Below are 19,510 nucleotides of genomic sequence, written 5' to 3'. Positions count from 1 at the left end.
TATTATAATAATATATGTATATATATATATATATGTATGTATATATATATATATATATATATATATATATATATATATATATATATATATGTATATATATATATGTATATATATATATATATATATATATATATATATGTATATATATATATATATGTGTGTATATATAAGATGGAGGTGGAAATAGCACAGAAGTAAGTCTAAGACATTTCTATAACATGTCTTAGACTTACTTCTGTGCTATATCCACCTCCATCTTTTATATATAAAAACTTGATTTGTATAGATCTCTAATCTTTTTCAACTATATATATATTATATTTATATATATATATATATATATATATAGAGAGAGAGAGAGAGAGAGAGAGAGAGAGAAAGAGAGAGAGAGAGAGATCATCATCATCATCATCATTTAGTGCTCATGTTCCATACTGGCATGTGTTAGTGGGTTTGACAGGATCCAGTGTATCCAAAGAATGCATCATGCTATAGTGTGTACTTTGACATGATTTCTATGACTAGATATCTTTCCGAATACCCACCACTTTACAGTATATACTGTGTGCTATTTTTTATGTCACTAGCACAAGTGAGGTCATCATGCAGCTTGTAGGATTATGAATATCAAGGGGTTAGCTTTGAGTTAGGAGACAACGGGTAAAATTATAAGAGAAGGGGCCTGTGTAGAACAGTATTCTCACTGTTGAGAAACTACATGACAACTCACGTTTTAGTAGAAGGATTGGGAGTGATCAGATAGAGCTGGATAGAGATAAAAATAGCAGTAATGGTGTAGCAGAGTGAACCCTTAAGATGAGTGAACTTGAGTGAGATAGAGGAGCTAGGAGTGTAGCAGGGTGGTAGTTGCAAGTGAGTTTGAGGTAAGAGATGAGAAATGGATGAGGGGAGGGGACGTGGGCTAACACTAAAAAGACTGGATCAGGTTGAAGGGCAGATGTGATGGTGGATGACCAAATGATATATGAGTTAAGGGAGGTAAGAGATGACTGACAATGCAGAGCAGCAGAACAAGAATGATGATACAGTAGACAAGAGATGGACAAGAGATGTCATGTGGTTGTTGGAGTGTGGGGATGGGTTAGAAGAAAGATAAGCATGCATGCTCACAGTATATTTTTTATCCTTTACTTGTTTCAAACATTAGACTGAATTGACACCAGTACCTTCTTTTTTAAGCCTGTTACTTATTCCATCAGTTTCTTTTGCCAAACCACTAAGTTATGTGAATGTAAATAAAACCAACACTGGTTGTCAAGTACTGCTGGAGAGCAAACATTGGCACACACACACACACATGATGGGCTTCTTTCAGTTTCTTGGTTAGCCCAAGGCTATAGTAAAAGACACTTACACAAGGTCTCACATTGTGGGACTGAACCCAGAACCATGTGGCTGGGAAGCAAGCTTCTTACCAAACAGTCATGCCTGTGCCTATGTATACATGCATAACATTGTGTATATGTTCACATAGATGATTATATACATTCATAGGAATAATGTGTTTTTGTGTGTGTGTGTGTGTGTGTGTGTGTGTGTGTGTGTGTGTGTGTGTGCGCATGTGTCTGTACGTATTTGAGTATATATGCATTTATAGATAGATGATGGATGGATATGCATACATATGCATATACACGTCTCCATCCATCTATGAATAAATGTATACATCTTCTCTTGTGGGACCTATTTATATATTACTCTCAGTGAGTATGCACATATGTGTATTTATAATGTGTGTGTGTGTGTGTGTGTGTGTGATATAATATAAACTTGAGTTTATATCAAACATGCACACATATATATATACATGATATATAAATTCATTATTGGAATATGTCCTGTTCTTGTCCCAAGTGTAAGAGGAAGCTTATGAGTATATAAAGGTTTATCTGACATAAACCTATTTCAAGAATTATCAATATTTCACCAATATATGTTCCTAAGTCATACAAAATGTTGGTATTGGAATATTCAAATATATAATTCCATGTCAACTGAATTTTACAACTGAAGAGAGAAAATTTAGTCTAAGTTCTCATCCTCGTCTTCAAGATTTCAAAGCTAGTTATTATTTTTGTGGAATGATTTAATCTCTCAGGGGCATTAAATGCCATTTAACTGCTGATCTCAAAGACATTTAGCCAAATCCAGTCTCAAATAATTTCTATGTGTTCTTGTGAGTATAAGTGTGTGTGTGTGTGTGTGTGTGTGTGTGTGTGTGTGTGTGTGTGTGTGTGTGTGTGTGTGTGTGTGTGTGTGTGCGCTGTGCGCGTGCGCGTGCGCACATGCATATATACAGAAAGATAATGATGCAGACAGATGAATAAAACTGCTTGGGTTAGATATACAAAATATATGTATACATGTAAAAAGAGAGAAAGCAAAGACTGAAAATTTTCAGACGAATATTAAAGTATAAATATATAGATATTCATATATTAACAGAGCAATCTTACACAGAGTACAAAGACACAGAAAATTAAAGGAGAGAAGGTATGGTGTTACAAGTTTAACAGCTGTTCCTGGGGGCTCAGAGTTACTTCGTAATGTTCAGATGTAGTCCACAAAAATATGCAACCAGTAATAGAATCAAATAAACAGTGGGTACATCTGGCCTCCATCTTCAGGTAGAGAGATAAAAATCTAACATTTCAAATCACTATGCAGGGAAATTTAAAGGTACAATGGGTGAAGAGGAAGGAAGTAGGTAGCTCGAGGGACGTGTGGGGAGTGTTGAAGCAAGGAAGGGTAAGAAGAGATGAGATTAGTTCAGGAAGCTGGAGAGGTTGCGTGATGAAGATATTGAGAGAAGTAGAAGTAGTCTGTTAATTATTTTTCTCCATGTTCTGACCACCCTAACTTTGGCACCCCCTCTCTCTCTCTGCCTCACTCTGTCTTTCTCTCTTTCAGCCTCACTCTGTCTGTCTGTCTCTCTCTTTCTCTCTTCTGATTACCACTTACTTCGCCAAAACTTGGACCTCAGAACTCTCTGCATTCAATAAAACAATGGCCCACTATGTGTTTGCAGTGTCAGTATTCATACCAATATTTGAGCTGCTTGATTGGACGCTTGATGAAATCTGAGCCATTGATGTGAAAACCCGAAAAATACTAACAAGCACATATAATTTCCACATAAACAGTGACATAGACTGCCCCTACCTAAAATGTAAACAAAGCGGCAAAGGCTTAACATCGATCCAAAATGCCTTTAAATGTTACATCATATCTCTTCAGCAACATCTTTTAACCATAAAGCATCCCTTGACCAAGTTTGCATATATGAGGCTGATAACATCATAAGACTTGGAAGGCAGCTCTTTGAGCAACACTCTGTGTCTGATAACCTAAAATACATGCCCAAAGAAGTTGCACGACTCTACCGCAACGTATCATCAGATGAAAGGATGAGCCTATATGAGCAGAAGACTATGCATGGATATGTTTGTAGAAATCTCCATGATGATAGTAACATCGATCATCAAAGCAGTTTATCAAGGACGATTACCCAGATTACTACCCCCAACTTTGAAGGGTATGCATTTGCAATCCAGGAGCAGGAAATATCAACCAAGTACCTGATGCACAAAAGGGATAGAGATGCGGGAAAAGCCATAAAATGTGACAACCGATGCAGACTTTGTGGAGTTCACACTGAAGATATCACCCACATCATAAGCAGTTGTCCGAAAATGTCATAATGGTATTATCTACTGACAAGAGATGACGTAGCTAGGACACTCTATAATGAAATCCGTTGGAAGGTTAATCCTGAGGACAAAGAAATAAAAACCCATAATATGGAAGAAACCATAGCCATTCATAATGAAAAGGAATAGTGGTGGAATATACCAGTGAAGACCTCAATAAAATGTCAGCACAGCAGATCTGATATAATGATTTGGGATAGAGAAGAGAAACTGTGCACAGTTGTGGAAATTAGCTGCCCAGCAGATGTTAACATAAAGCTGAAGATCAGTGAAAAAGAGGACACCTATGCTAAGCTATTGAGAAATCTGCAGTTACTCTATCCAGATTACAAGTTCAGGTTTATACCTGTAATTACTGGGGCCCTGGAATATGTAACACACTGCCTAAATACCAATCTTGAGAAATTAAGCTTCTCAAAACCAGAAAGGAGAAAGCTAATTTGAAGAATACAGATCCAATCCATCACTAGAACAGTAAAAATCTGTAACACTTTCCAGAAGTTTATTATTTAAATATATATGAGCATGTCTAGATATGTAACTATATGCATGAGAATACATACATAAAACATATAAATCTGCATGCACACACACATACATACATTTGTCCGAAAATGCCATCACAGTATTATGTACCGATGAGATATGATATTGTAGCTAGGACATTGTATAATGTGATCCATCAGAAGGATAACCCTGAGGACAAAGAAATAAGAACTTACAGTATGGTAGAAGTCATATCCACTCATAATAAAAAAGGAGTACTTGTGGAATATCCCAGTGAAAGCCTCAATAAATTGTAAGCATAATAAACCTGACATAGTAATTTGGGATAGAGAAGAGAAACTCTGTACAGTTGTAGAAATCAGCTCCCCAGTGCATGTTAACATAGAGTTGAAGATCAGGAGAAAAAGAAAATACATATGCTGAACTATTGATAAATCTATGGTTACTCTATCCAGATTACAAGTTTACGTTTATACCTGTAATTATTGGGGCCCTGGGATAATACCAACCTTGAGAAATTAGGCTTCTCAAAACCAGAAAGGAGAAAGCTAATTCAATGACTCCAAATCCAGTCCATCACTGGAAATGTAAAAATCTGTTAAACTTTCCAGAAGTTTAGCATTTAAATATATATGAGCATGTTTAGACATGCAAGAGAAAACATACAAATCTGTACATATACATACAAAAATACCCTGTTGATATTGAAATTCCAATGAAGGAGCTTTGGATCTAGGTTAGAAACTAATTCTTTCTCTATTGGCAAGAAATCTTGAAATAAAAATGATTAATATATATATATATACACACACACATAAATGTATACATACATATACATATATATATATATATTTATATTTATATATTTATATATTTGATCCTTTATATTGAACACTCAATATTTCATCTACATTCAATACTTTAATTCATGGTGCCATCCATTTTTATTTTATTTTATATTATATATTGTATATTATATTATATATTGTATATTCCATATTCTATACCCCACATTAGTTCTGCAGGAATATAAATAAAACATAAAAAACAGACAGTGTTGGAACTCTTTTAAGCAAAATAATATATTCCTCTATACACAATCATACAAAAAAATCCACCTTTTTTTGTATTTATTTTTACTCGCATATATATATATATATATATATATATATATATATACACACACACATGTTATGTATGTATGCATATCATTATCATTATTTTACATCTACTTTCCATGCTAGTATGTGTTGGATGGTTTGACAAGATCTAGCAAGTCAGTATCATGCCCTATTGTCTCTGTTTTGTGACAGTCTATATGGCTGGAAGCAAGACTAAAGACCTTTAGTGTTCTCAAACCTACAAAGGGGATGACTAAGGACTGAGATATCTAGTGCATTGATGTACTCAAGAAGACCTATCTGCCATAGCAGAATTGATACTGGAACTAGTGCCACATAAAAAGCATCTAGTACATTATGTGCAGAGGTTGACATTAGGAAGGGGCATCCAGACATAGAAACCATGCTGTGTGGTAAGTTGTATGCTTCCAGTCACATGACTTTGGGTTCAGTTCCAGTGTGTAGCACCACCATTCAAGTGTTATCCATCATCTCTAATTGTCCATGGAAAATACTACCTTGCCTGGAGACAAGTGAGGGTTGGCAACAGGAAGGGCATCCAGACGTAAAATACTAACTTTAATAAAACTCTGTCTGACCCATGTGAGCATAGAAAAGTGGACGTTAAACTCATGATGATGATGTGGGTATATATATATATATATATATATATATATAATGTAATCAATAATAATTGGAACAATTATCTCCATTTTTTATTATTATTATTAGTATATATATAGTCACTATGCCTGCATGCTCTTTACAGAGTGTACTAGGTGCTTTGCTTAGGCCACCAGCATTATTTTTTAAATATTTGTGTCCAAGTGCTGCATTGTGCTCTAATGTCTGCTTTGATATGATTTCTATGCCTGTATGTCCTTCCCAACAGCCACTACTTACAAGGGGTGCTTTTGTTGGGTCACCAATGCTAGGGAAGTCATCAAGTAGCCCACATGACTATGAAACCCAAGGATGGGAAGCTATATGCTAGTAGATGAGAATTAAGATGTGTGAGAAGCAGGTGGGTGGAAGCATATGTTTATTGTAGAGGAGCTCCCATTGCTACCTGGACACCTCATTACTCCTATTTTTCTTTTCATGGCAACTCACATTGAAGAACTGCAAAGGAAAAAATATGGGTGATGAGGTGTCCAGGTGGGACTTCAAGGTATGAGTTGAGTTGAAGTGAGTGGGGACAGAAAAACTAGGAGTGTGAGTTGGTGGGGATTTTGCAAGATTGTATGGGAGATGGGCTAGAGATAAGAGAAATTGGGGAGAAGTAGGCAACATCTGTAAAGATTGGGTAGGAGTAGATGTAGAAGACAATAGATAGAGGTTTAAAAGAAGAGAGTATGAAGGAGTGAGAGAGAGAGAGAGAGATGGATGGATGGATGATCGGACGGACGGACAGACAGACAGACAGACAGACAGACAGACAGACAGACAGACAGACAGACAGACAGACAGACAAATAGATAGATAGAGAGAGAGAAAAAGCAGCAACAAGATGGTAATGATGATGCAGCTGACATGGGGAAGACAAGAGTGAAATGACAAGTGATAAGGTAGGCTGCAGGGGAAAGTGAGAAACAGAGGTAAGCATAGTGCATTAGAAGAGATAATTTGGTGGTCCAGTGTGGGGAGGGAGAGGGGAAGATGAAAGATCAATGTGCATGTGTGTGAGAGAGTGTGTGTGTATGTTTTACATCTTACACACACATGCACACACACACACACATTCTGATATACTCATTTATCTGTCCAGTTACTGCATTTTAAGATCAATGACAAAAACTTCCATTGGTCATAAGAAACACAGATGATAAAGATCCTGTCTCATGAAAACTTAACACACAGCATGATCGGAAATTCTTTCACAAGGAAGCTTAGATAATTTTGTATGATCAAAATTGACAATAGCGTCTTCATAATTGTCATAGCAATAATGGTAGAGGCTGCAATACTTTTGTTCAGAAAGATGGTAAGGTATGATACTGAAGAATTACATTGACTAAAGAATTGAATTGAAAATCATTGTGGCATGTAAGAAATGTGTCTTTGATTTTTGTTTCAAAAATGGCAGAAATGGAATGATATGAAATTTCTTTTGTAAAGATATTGAAAACTTATATCTGGGAGTAAATGTAGGAATGTTACAAAGAAAACATATAAATGCAACAAGATTTGATAGCAGATATAAACATGAAGATGAATGAAAGAAAGAAAAAAAGAGAAAAATGCAACAAGACTACTTACAGGATTTGAACTCAGAATGTAAAGGGATTTAACTAAACACCACAAAGCAGTTTTGTTCACTGGTTTACTGATTGTTTGGTCCACTAACTTTAATAGTAATAATAGTAATTACAGTTTTTAAACTGATGGAACAGGTTCATGAGTCTTTTGCTTATCATTCCCTCTTTTCAACTTATATAAACCGTGTTGTTTTTCTGATAGTTTAACTAGTGTGATTTGAACTCAAAACATCAAGATATGAAACTAAATAATGTTAGGTATTCAACCCGATGTTCTACAAATTGAATCATCCATTTAATAATGATGCCTGACTCAGGGGAATTAAGAGAATCATATTTAATGGACAGATGGACTCAGAATGTAAAGGGATGTAACTAAATACCATAATGCATTATATATGAAGCTCTACTGATTTTGCCTGTCCACAACATTTAACGTCAATTATTATCATTATTTTTCATAATCATTTTTAATAACTTCTTTAATAATAATGATTTGTAACATAATGCTTTCAAATTTTGGCACAAGGCCAGCAATTTTGGGGAGGGCATAAATTGATTATATCAACCCCAGTGTTCAACTGGTACTTATTTTATCAACCCCTAAAAGGATAAAAGGTAATTTTGACCATGGTGGAATTTGCACTCAGGACGTAAAAATGGCTGAAATGCTGCTAAGCATTTTTCTGAGTGTGTTAATCTTAATATGTGGTTATCATGTTGCACACATATGGCTGTGATGCATGTGCTTGGTGTTCCCTTATCAGACAAGTAGTCATGTTGGGTATTTTGTGCTTTGTATATTTGTACCCCAAGGTCACTTTGATGGCATGCTCTATTCTCTCACTCAATAATAATAATAATAATAATACTTTCTTTATAGACTACCAGGTCCAAACACAAAACAAAGGACATTACACAGATGATGGACAGTGGGGGTAAATGTATAAACAGTAAAAAAAAAACACAAAAAACAATTACAAGGATATTAAAACAACAATGTACTTCCCCAATAGCAGAGAGTTCCACCAAGAGGTGACCAAAGAAACCTCACACACTTTGGACCCCCTAACACCAAAGGCACCCTTCTCCTCTGCATTCCATCCAGCTTACAGGCAGATACTTAGAGTCTCACACGAGCCATTCTTGCCACATTCACCCACCTTTCAACAAACTTACTGGGTGACAGCGCCTCCCTCTCCTGCCTCACTTCCCTTTTCAGGTGGAAGCTGAAAAAGTCAATGAGGCCTTGGCCAAAGAGGAAGGTACCCATCTTCAACCCTTTCAATCGCGTCCACAACACAACCTCTTTCGCTATAGCCACCAGACAGACAAAAACTGCCTGTCCTTCCTGGTCAAAGGAAGGAGGTGGGGCAATCTTCATGATGTACTTGGACGATAGCTGGATCTGTCTTACACATGACAATAACCGTTTGACGAAGCTCCACAAGTCGGACACTGTACGAGAGCATGCAGAATGGTTTCATCACTCCGTGTGCATCTCAGACAAGCCTGTCTGACTGCACACCTATGCCTATAGGGCTTATCATGAACCAGAAGAGACCCCAATAGCTCTGCTAGACCAGGGATTTCTGGAAGTTATCCATAGGCCCCAGCCCAAAAGTCTACCGGAAGAGACCAGCCAGTTGATCACTCCCGATGCCCGAACCTCTCCAAAAATGTTGTCACTCTTGCCCTCCGCTAATCCCCAATAAAACTTCAAGGTAGAACTTCTACTGACTGCATTGCCTGACTGGCCAAGAGCTGTGAGTACTTGAAGACACTCTAGATGTCAAGCAACCTTCCTTGGTCTATGCTTGATCAAGGACTGTTGCCCCATTAAGGAGACGAGTTGCAGAAAGGCAAGTCCAACAAATGGCAATCACACCTGCTCACCATTAAGTTATTGCTGGAGATGTCGCAGTCTCAGTGCATGTCTGCACATCATCAGCCATGGCATGCCCAGTTCTCTACACAATGGGTGCTGACAGCAAATGGACCATCTGACAAATGGTACCTATCCTTTTCATAAGAAGCAGAAGAGCAAGCGCGCCAGCCCATTCAGTCATGAAGCAGGGCAAGGATGAGTCAGGCGGTAGTACATGATGGATGTGATGTACGCATTTGCCACCTCTGCCAGACCTTTCAGGGGCAGCTTCCTCTTGGCCCATTTCTGGATGAGACTGGCTACCTTGTCTGTCACCTCACCCCAGTTCTTGTCTACTTGGAGGTCTGGACCAAACCAGGCTTCAAGCAACTTAACTGGTCCTTCTGTCCAGCACTCCACAATGCTGTTGGTCGGCAAGGATCAGCCTCTCCAGGTGATGAGCTGCAAGCCCACTGACTTCTGGTTAATCACTGCTCCATATTCCCTTAGGGTAGTGCCAACCATCTCGATTTCCAAGGTGTCTGACACTATCACAGTGAGACATCCCTAGAAAAACCTCCAAACATCTGAAAAAACTAACTGCCCCAATCCAGGAGGAGCATACACAGTGACCAGTCTAAAAACACTGCCTTCATTATCATTCATGTCCAGGACCACTGACATACCTTCCAGGTCCAGGAAGACCAACTGTCTCGAGATCTAGGCCTTTTCTGAGCAATACTGCCACCCCACCCCATTCCTGGTCGGCCAAGAGATGCAAAGATCCAAAAATCGTCAAAAATGGGTGCTAAGGTGCACGTGTCCGGAATCATGTTCTCACTGATGGCTATTATATCCATATTCAGCCACTTAAAGTCATTGAGCGAGTGACCTTGCTTCAAGGATGACCCCGGGCCACTTACATTTATGCAACCAAATCTTAGTACTGCCATATTGGCCTAAAAAGAAGGAAAGAAAGACAAGGAGTGTTACTTACCCTCCTGGTGCTATTGGAAATTGGGTGGTCCCGCCTCCATTTCTTCGTTGGGCTCCTTTGGGAACACTTGCAGAAACTTTGCATTGGTATTTACTCGAGGGAACCCCACATCGTCTGGAAAGGCATCCTTAATTGTTTGGAGAGTGTTCAAATCCATCCTCACCATCATTAAGTCCTTTAGCCTGCTGCACGTGCTAATCAAAGAAGATTTCCCACCCCACCACACCTGTTTCAGTGTCTTCCCTTCATGATAAGAGGACCATCAGTTTTTTGTCGGCTCTTCTTACTAACGCAAAGTTAGCTGCTTATGTCGTTGTGTTTTGCTGTTCTTGTTGCGTTTGTGGTGTGAGTTTACTTTTGGGATTTTTTTCTGTCTGCAGTGGTTTTTGGTGCTTGTGGTGCTTTAGTTATTGATTGTCTGAGTGCCTGCGTTTGTTGTGAGTGTGTGTGTAGTTTCTTTGTTATCTTGTTTTGGTGCAGGGCAAGATGTCTTGCCCTTGTGATTTCTTTTCGTTTTTTTTTTATTTACACTGTTCCTCCTCATCATCACTTTTCAATGTGTTAGAACCAATGTCTGTTGCAACCTCCTCCTCTCTGTGTGGAAGTGAATTCGTGTTTGTATGTTTATCTTTTTCTGCATGTTTGTTTTGTTTGTTGATACTTGGTGTTATTCCAGGGATTCAAACTTTTATTGTTCTCTTCCTATGTAAGATGGGTACATTATAAGCTGGTCAGTTTTAAGGACTGAAATGGTACCAAAACTTGGGGCTCTTTGGCTGAATTCGACATCCTCTCAGACTGATCTCAGTGCCGTCTCCTCCTGAAGGTGGAATAGTTCTGCTCTCCAAGACAGCACCATGATGCACCTATACTTTACTGTCCTCTTCTCAATTTCTGCCTCCACTTCAGTTGAGATTGCAAGGTTCACCCAGGTTTTTATCTCTTTTTATGAGTTTGTGGGCCAGGGCTAACATCTCATAGTACTTTTGTTGGCATTTCGCAGTTGCTGCTGCTGAAGTACTTGTTCTGCTATCGCTGTTGAGGGTGGTGATGGAATCGTTCATGTTGCTACTGCTATTGTTGTTACTCCCAAATACACCCCTCCCCTCTGTTGCTAGAGTTGACGTTGTTATTGGTTGTATTATCGTTGTTTTTGTTGTTATTCATTCGGTTATTGTTTTCTGTTAAGCTTCTCTGCTCCGTGTTGTTGGAGTTGCTATTTTCTGTGTAGATATCAGTTATCATGGTATTTTCCACATTATTTCCGTTTGGGGAGTTGGTAGTTACATTTGTGTTGTCTATACGACTATCGAATGAGTGTGTGTACTCCATTGTGTCATTTTTCTCTGTCGTAATACTTCTTTGGTCTTTGTGGTTAATTTTATTGCTATCCATAGAGCCTGTGGTTCGTTTAGATTCATTATCAGTTTTATCCCCGTAATTGTTACTTGTGTCAGTGAAATTTACATTTTCATGGCATTTCCTGCTGTCACAAACTGGTTTGTCTTGCATTAGAAAGTAACGTCCCTCCACGCCATTTTTCGCTTGCGAATGTGTAAATATTTCACAAATAACATTTGCAAATACTTATATTTGGACCTTGTGCCCAAGTATTATTTAGTTTTTTTTTTCTGGGGGAAAGGATTATTGTCTTATGTTCCCTTTTAAACAATAATATCAATGAAAACAGTAGTTTTGATATACCTGTCAAGCTTCCACCGATGTTCTAGCCTTCCAATTGGAAGTATAATAACATTTTAGCGAGAGGATAACTACAGCCATCCGAACAGCCATAAGAAGAGAAGGGCTAGACATACAACTAGCCCACTCCGGCCCCTCTCTGAGAGAACACCTCTCAAGGAAAGGAATAAGGGACAACAATCAATGCATATTAATAAATTGTCCCATCCGTGACACAGATTTATGCCAACGGGTAAATTTTGTGTATAGAATACAACGTAACAAATGCAACAAGTTTTATGTGGGTAGAACAAGACCGTTACACATCCACATCAAAGAACATCTGAACACGAGAGCCTCCTCCTTCAGAAAACATCTAGACAGATGCCGGAACACGGACAAGAGCATAACAGTCACAATTGAGGCGAATGAAAGAAATTTGGGTAATTTAAGAATTAAGGAAGCTTTACTCATACACAGACTAGGATCCCAAATTAACAACAGGCTGGAGATTGGTAATCAATATATTATTTAGCTACATCTGGACGTGTGTAGGTTCATTCTTAATAACATGCTCATGTATTGTTTATAACAAAAAAAAAAAAGAGAAGCTGCACGTATAACACATAACTTAGAAGCAGCGCTACAGATGTACCAACACACACGAGATTGAAGCATAGCCGACCTCACACACTTCTCATGGGGAATTCCGGAAGAAGCTTCGTGAGACCACTACAATGTCACTTCCGGGGGAAAAAAAGCAAAGAAAAGCCGTTAGTAAGCAGTTTATAGCAGAGACTCCATCTAAGAAGATCTGAAGAAAGAATTGTATTCCGAAATGTCATCGGACTATAGATAACTAAATTACAACAAATATATAGTCCATTTTTTATATTACAGTGCATTGTTGTACCATTCAAAACATTTTATTCTTTACAACAATAACAATGATACTGATGATGATGATGATTTCAAAAATACATTGTACTACTCACCAACACATTCACTTCCAGCCAAATCTACAAGCTGCAGCTTAGTTTTAATAACACTGGGGTTGGGTGAAGAAACATTTGGTGGGGTGGTTCTACCCTTTTCTTTACTCAGGGGTAAATTTGCTGCGAATTAAAACAAAATCATAGAAAATAATAATAAGATGCTTGTCAAAACAATGAAATACAGACATGCATCCACCCACCCATCCATCCAACCATCCATACATGCATACATGCATCAGCTGCCCAGCAGATGTTAACATAAAGCTAAAGATCATTGAAAAAGAAAATACCTACGCTGAACTATGGAGAAATCTACAGTTACTCTACCCAGATTTACAAGTTCAGGTTGGTACCCGTAATTATTGAAACCGTAGAATATGTAACACACTACCTAAATACCAATCTTGAGAAATTAAGCTTCTCAAAACTAAGAAGGAGAAAACTGATTTGAAGACTACAGATCCAAGCCATCACTGGAACTGTAAAAATTTATAAAACTTACCAGAAGTTTAACATTTAAGTATATATAATTTTGTCTAGATATGTAACTTTATGCATGAGAAAACGTACATAAAACAAAACATATGAACCTGCACATGCCCCGACTTCAAATATTGCACATATGCACACACACATGCAATAAATTGCAACAAAGGAACCTTGGGTATAAGTTTAGAAACCGACTCTTTCTCTATTAGCAAGAAATCCTGAAATAAAACTGAATAAAAACATACACATATATTATGATCAGATATTGCTTTTGTTGTTTTGAATATCTGAGAGTGTTGTTTAGCTCCTGTTCTGTCCAGTGTAACCATAGCATCATTTTCCTTTTGGAATAACAGGCATAGACTACATTGGACTACACTACCCAATGTGTATTTTGTACAGCTGGTAAGGTGAAAAATGAGGAACATTTGGGTAGAACAAAATGGTCAGATGGGCATCAAATTATCATGTCAGCTCAAGAGTCAAAAGCAGATATTTTTTTTATTTCCAAAGTGAAAGGTGAAGTAAACCTATGAGGAATTTGAACTCAAAACACAAAGTAATGTAATTAAACTGCACAATATAGTTTAACCAGATGCTCCTTTGATTTTGCTATCTGACATCCTATATACAATTCTTCAAGGCAATCTCTCTGTCTAATGAGTGAAACAAGTAAAAGAAGAAACTTATATATATCAAGTAGCTAGCATGTGAAAACCAATTTAAATAAAAATAAATACATAGTATTTATTTTTATAAATACAATTATAAAATTATAATAAGGGCAACTACCAAGTAATGTGACATGCTAGAAGATGCCAAATGGCTCTAAAACTATTTTTATAATTATATTTATAAAAATAAATATTTTGTATATCTATAACTATAGTATAGCTGAGTTTGTGAGTGTGTGTGTGTGTGTGTGTGTGTGTTGCATCTATAGAAATCCACATTTTCCACTTTTCCATAAACATTTTTACATCAATGGAATTTTCTCGATGTGAACTTTCCAGTGCAATAATTAGATTTTTTAAATTCCGTTTATTTTGTGATTTAAAGATTTGGCTGTTGTTTCTAGCAACTTTTATATTTCTTCCCTTCTACCTTGAACAGTGTTTTTACACACGCGCTCAACATATAATATAGAGAGTAAGAGTAAAAGAGGGAGAGAGAGAGAGAGAGAGAGAGAGAGAGAAAGTGATACATACAAAGTCATAGATTAAACTTTCCTCTCAGTATTCTTTACCTACTTTTCATAACATTGATATGTAAAAACACACACAACCACACATACGTGATCTGTGACAACATACACATTGCTCCCATTCTCTATTCCTTTCTCCCCCTCTTCCTCTCTCGCTCTCTCAAACGCATACACGTGCAAGTAAACACAGTCATTCACAAAAATATAACTCATGTTCGTCAATGTGGCATAAGTACAGAGTTGTACCCCCTGACTTTGGAAGGTCATAACTTTCAGAAAAATGAATATTTGTAAATGAAATTTTCTATGCATATATTATTTACTATGTAGATTCCGAATATACAAAAATTTTTGGTGAAAGTATTTTAGGAGGGAGGTGGGGGACAATTCCACTTAAATTCCTCTTAACTTCCAGGAAAATGAATATTTTTTCGTGAAATTTTCTACAAATATACCTTGATGTATGTACATTTCGAGCATGTAGGAATTTTGAAGGAAACAACTGCAGGTTATTTTTGAGAAGTGTTTCCCACTCGGTGGTGTTTCGGAGCAAGTCGTCCATATCTGTTTCATTTGTCTCTATTATGTGCGTATGTGCATCCGTAGATTTCTAAGGAAGTAATAGGCAGTGAAGAGAATTCATCATAAGAAAACTTTTAACTACCTCTATTCCTTTCTCCCCCTCTCTCTACCTCTTCCTCTCTCGCTCTCACAAACGCATACACGTGCAAGTACACAATCATTCAGTAAAATATAACTCATGTTCGTCAATGTTTTATAAATATACCACGATTTTCACTAGGGTGTTAGTGTTACGGTTTTAGGGTCAGGGTTAGGGTATTAGGGCTTATGTGCTCCGTTATTACACTATTTCCGTTAGTCATTGCATGGTGAAGAGCATAAGCTTTAAGCTTATATAAAAATACCATTATTATTATTTACAGGATTGTAAAATACGGCACCGTATAATAAAGCCATTCGCACCGAAACCATATATATATATATATATATATATATATATATATATATATATATATATATATATATATACTTACTATAGCCTCAGGCTGACCAAAATCTTGTGAGTGGATTTCGTACTCAGAAACTGAAAGAAGGCTGTCGTATATATGCGTATATTTGTATATGTGTGTGCTTGTGTGTTGTGTTTGTACCCCCACCATTCCTTGACAGCTGATGTTGCTGTGTTTACATTCCTGTAACTTAGTGGTTTCGTAAGACACTGACAGAATGACTACTAGGCTTACAAAGAATAAATCCTGTGGTTAATTTCTTCGACCAACAGCGGTGCTCCACCATGGCCGCAGTCACATGACTGAAACAAGTAAAGCAATAAAAATCTATGCCATTTTAGTCCCAAGCAAGGCCAGGTATCTCTACTAGTATATATATATATATATATATATATATATATATATATATATATATATATATATATATATATATATATATATACACATACATACATACATACATACATACATTAGGTGAAAAGCGCTTTATTTAATATGTGACATTAATAAAAATCTGTAAATGTACAAACATCCAGATTTCTGAGTACCTTAATTTTTTTCTATATAATTTCTGTACATCACCTTCAAACCTTCCAATATATATATATATATATACACATACATATATATATATTCTGAATTGCAAAAGAAACGCAGTATTTTCAAATGTCATTTTTACATGGTAAATTCTGAAATTTTATTTTGAGTATGTAAGTGTAAATATTCCAAGACATGCTGGTTTATGACTGAGACCCAAATTGCAGGTAACCTTTCAACTTTCCTTGAAATGAGATGCCAAAACGCAGCTGTGTTGAATGCCGTAGGTGGCAGTCACAAACAATTGTCATAGAAACCAAAATGCACGTGCATCTCATGGAGGTTATGGGTATAAAAATCAACTTGAACCATGTTCTTAGCATATGTAATTTGGATGCTTCAGGTATTAATCAATTGTCAACAATACAAAGAGAACAAGCTATTGGCTGATTGCAAGCAGGGCAGTGTGCCCTGCTTGTTGCAAAAGCATACAATGTCTATGTCAGCACCATCTATTGCTTGCAACAGTGCTACAACAATACCAACAGCACTGCAGACCATGCCCGCAGATGGCGCTCCTGGGTGACCACGCCCATGTAGGACCACTTCATCCATTTGCAACACCTCCATGATCACTTCAGACCAGCCAGTGTGACAACTTGCAAAACTATAAGCACTGGACAGCGACCCATCAGCAATGACATGGTACGACGTTGCCTGGCCACCAGCAATCTGCGTTGCCATTGTCCTGCTCAAAGGTCTGTCCTCACCACCCACCACTATCAGGCACAACTACAGTGGGCTACACAACACTGACATTGGTGGCATCAACAATGCAGATCTGATGAGAGCCAGTACTGCATTTCCACCCTGGATGGCAGAGTTAAGGTGTGGCGTAGGGGGGAGTGAACACTACAGAAATACACATGTCATGGAGAGAGACACGTGGGGTGGTCAAAACATCATGGTTTGGGGTGATATAGGCCTGAATCAGAGAATTGGGCCCCATTTGTTCCAAAATGTTGGTGCAGGCAGAGGGAATGGCATCACAGTGCAGCGCTACATTGACCAGATCCTAAGACCTCACATCATGCCCTTCCTCATTCATCACCATAGCCACATGTTTCAGTAGGACAATGCTCCCTCCCACACGGCCAGGATCACCATGAACTTTCTGCATCAGCACAATATCAGAACCATGTCATCGCTGGCTCTCAGCCTGAATTTGAACCCAATTGAACACCTGTAGGATGAAATCCAAAGATGGCTGAGCCAGGTGATCCCAAGGTCGACATCTTGTGAGGAACTTGAGGCAGCTTTCCTCGGGGTGTGGGCACAGGTGTCAATGGCTTTTGTGAACTGCCTCATGCACTCCATGTACCAACAGTGTATGGCTGTTTTGAACACCCAGGGAGGGCTTACATGGTATTGAACATGTTACGCCCTTCAGTCTCGATGTGCTGGATCCGCCCCCTACCAGAACCCATAAACTGTGGTTAAAGTGCATTCAAGAAATTGAATTTATCAGATTTATCAAAATTTATCTCTGCCAATGAAATTAAAACATATTTCACAGTCACACATGTCTCACGTTTCTTTTGCGGTTCAGTGTACACACATACACACACACACACACACACATATGTAAAAATAATTAACATTGGCAGCAGTTTAGCAATGTGTTACCAAAAAGGAAAACTATAATTGTCATTAAATATGACTGAGGGTGTTTGATCATCTACAATGCCAGAAATAAGAGTTAAAGTGCTCTAATGCTGCAGTCAAAACACATAATAGTATACATACATACTGATATCGATCATAATTGCCTGAAAGCAGCAGCCGAAATATCCCTATACTAACTAGACAGTTTCATCTTTACACCAGTAGGGTCGGCTCAACTTGGCTGATTTTGGACAAAACTGTCATCAGTATATATTACCACACCATACAAATCTATGGATGATTTAATGAATTGTTACTGTGTATACAAATGATTAATGTAGGCAGGGGTTTAGCAATGTGTTACCAAAAAGGAAAACTATAATTGTCATGAAATATGACTGAGAGTGTTAGAACATCAACAATGCTAGAAATAAGAGCTAAAGTGCTCTAAATGCTGCAGTCAAAGCACATAAATGTATGCATACATACTGACAGTGGCTATACTCATCTGTAATATATAGAGATCATCGTCATTTAACATTCATGTTCCATGCTGGCATGGGTGGACAGTTTCACAAAATCTGAATGTCTCCAAGGACTGCATTCAGCTCCAGTGTCTACCATGACATGATTTTAATAGCAAAATACCCCCTTCCTAATGGCAACCACTTTATGACGAGGCCTGGGTGTTTTATTTATTTTTTTTTTTGTGCCACCTACACTATTGAGTTCACCATGTGGTTCACAAATCTGTGAGCACTGGGGGAATTGGTGTGGGGTCGTTTCCATGCTAGGGACAAAGAAATTATTATGAGAGAGGGAGGAAGAACAGGTTCTTTCTGAAGGATCTACATAGCTCCTCACATTTAGTAGAGGGGAAAATGAGGAGGAAAGAAAGAGAAAAAGAAAATGGTCAGTAGGAATTGCAAGATTTAGACAATGAAAATAAGGTGCCCTGGCGGGCCCTAAAAGGCACAAAGTGAGTAGATGTGGATGGGTGAGTGGTTTGCAAGATAGGAAAAGTGAATGAGGGGTGGGAGACTGACTGCTAAAAACAGGTAGGATTGAAGGGTGGATGATACAAGAACTATGAACTGGGGATAGAGAGATGCAGTCTTCTGCATCCATCGGTCTCCCCAGTGAGCAACAGAAGTAGTAAATATGATGCAGTCGCTGGTAGTGGGGGAAGGGCAAGAAAAACATTATGTGTATGTATGTATATCTTTTTTATCTTTTCATTTATTTTTCTTGTTTCAGTCATTAGACTGTGGCCATGCTGGGGCACTGCCTTGAAGAAGTTTTAGCTGAATGAATTGACCCTAATACTTATTATGTTTTGCAAGGCCTGGTACTTATTCCATCTGTCTCTTATGCCAAAGTGCTAAGCTATGGGTATGTAAACACACCAACACTGGTTGTCAAGCAGTA

General features: G+C 37.8%; 1 protein-coding gene across 1 annotated transcript in view; it reads right to left on the bottom strand.

The window, feature by feature from the left end:
* Window positions 1–19,510, bottom strand: part of LOC106871796 (kinesin-like protein KIF25) — a 495,647-nt gene that overhangs the window by 82,552 nt on the left and 393,585 nt on the right. Inside the window, exon 12 of the mRNA XM_052967306.2 lies at window positions 13,157–13,276. Within this exon, the coding sequence (XP_052823266.1) occupies window positions 13,157–13,276 (120 nt within the window). The remainder of the gene's footprint in view (window positions 1–13,156; window positions 13,277–19,510) is intronic.

The sequence above is a fragment of the Octopus bimaculoides genome, chromosome 4, assembly GCF_046866305.1.
Source record: "Octopus bimaculoides isolate indiv1 chromosome 4, ASM4686630v1, whole genome shotgun sequence".
In the NCBI taxonomy this organism is placed as follows: Eukaryota; Metazoa; Mollusca; class Cephalopoda; order Octopoda; family Octopodidae; genus Octopus; species Octopus bimaculoides.
This window is presented reverse-complemented; position numbering and strand designations above follow the sequence as displayed.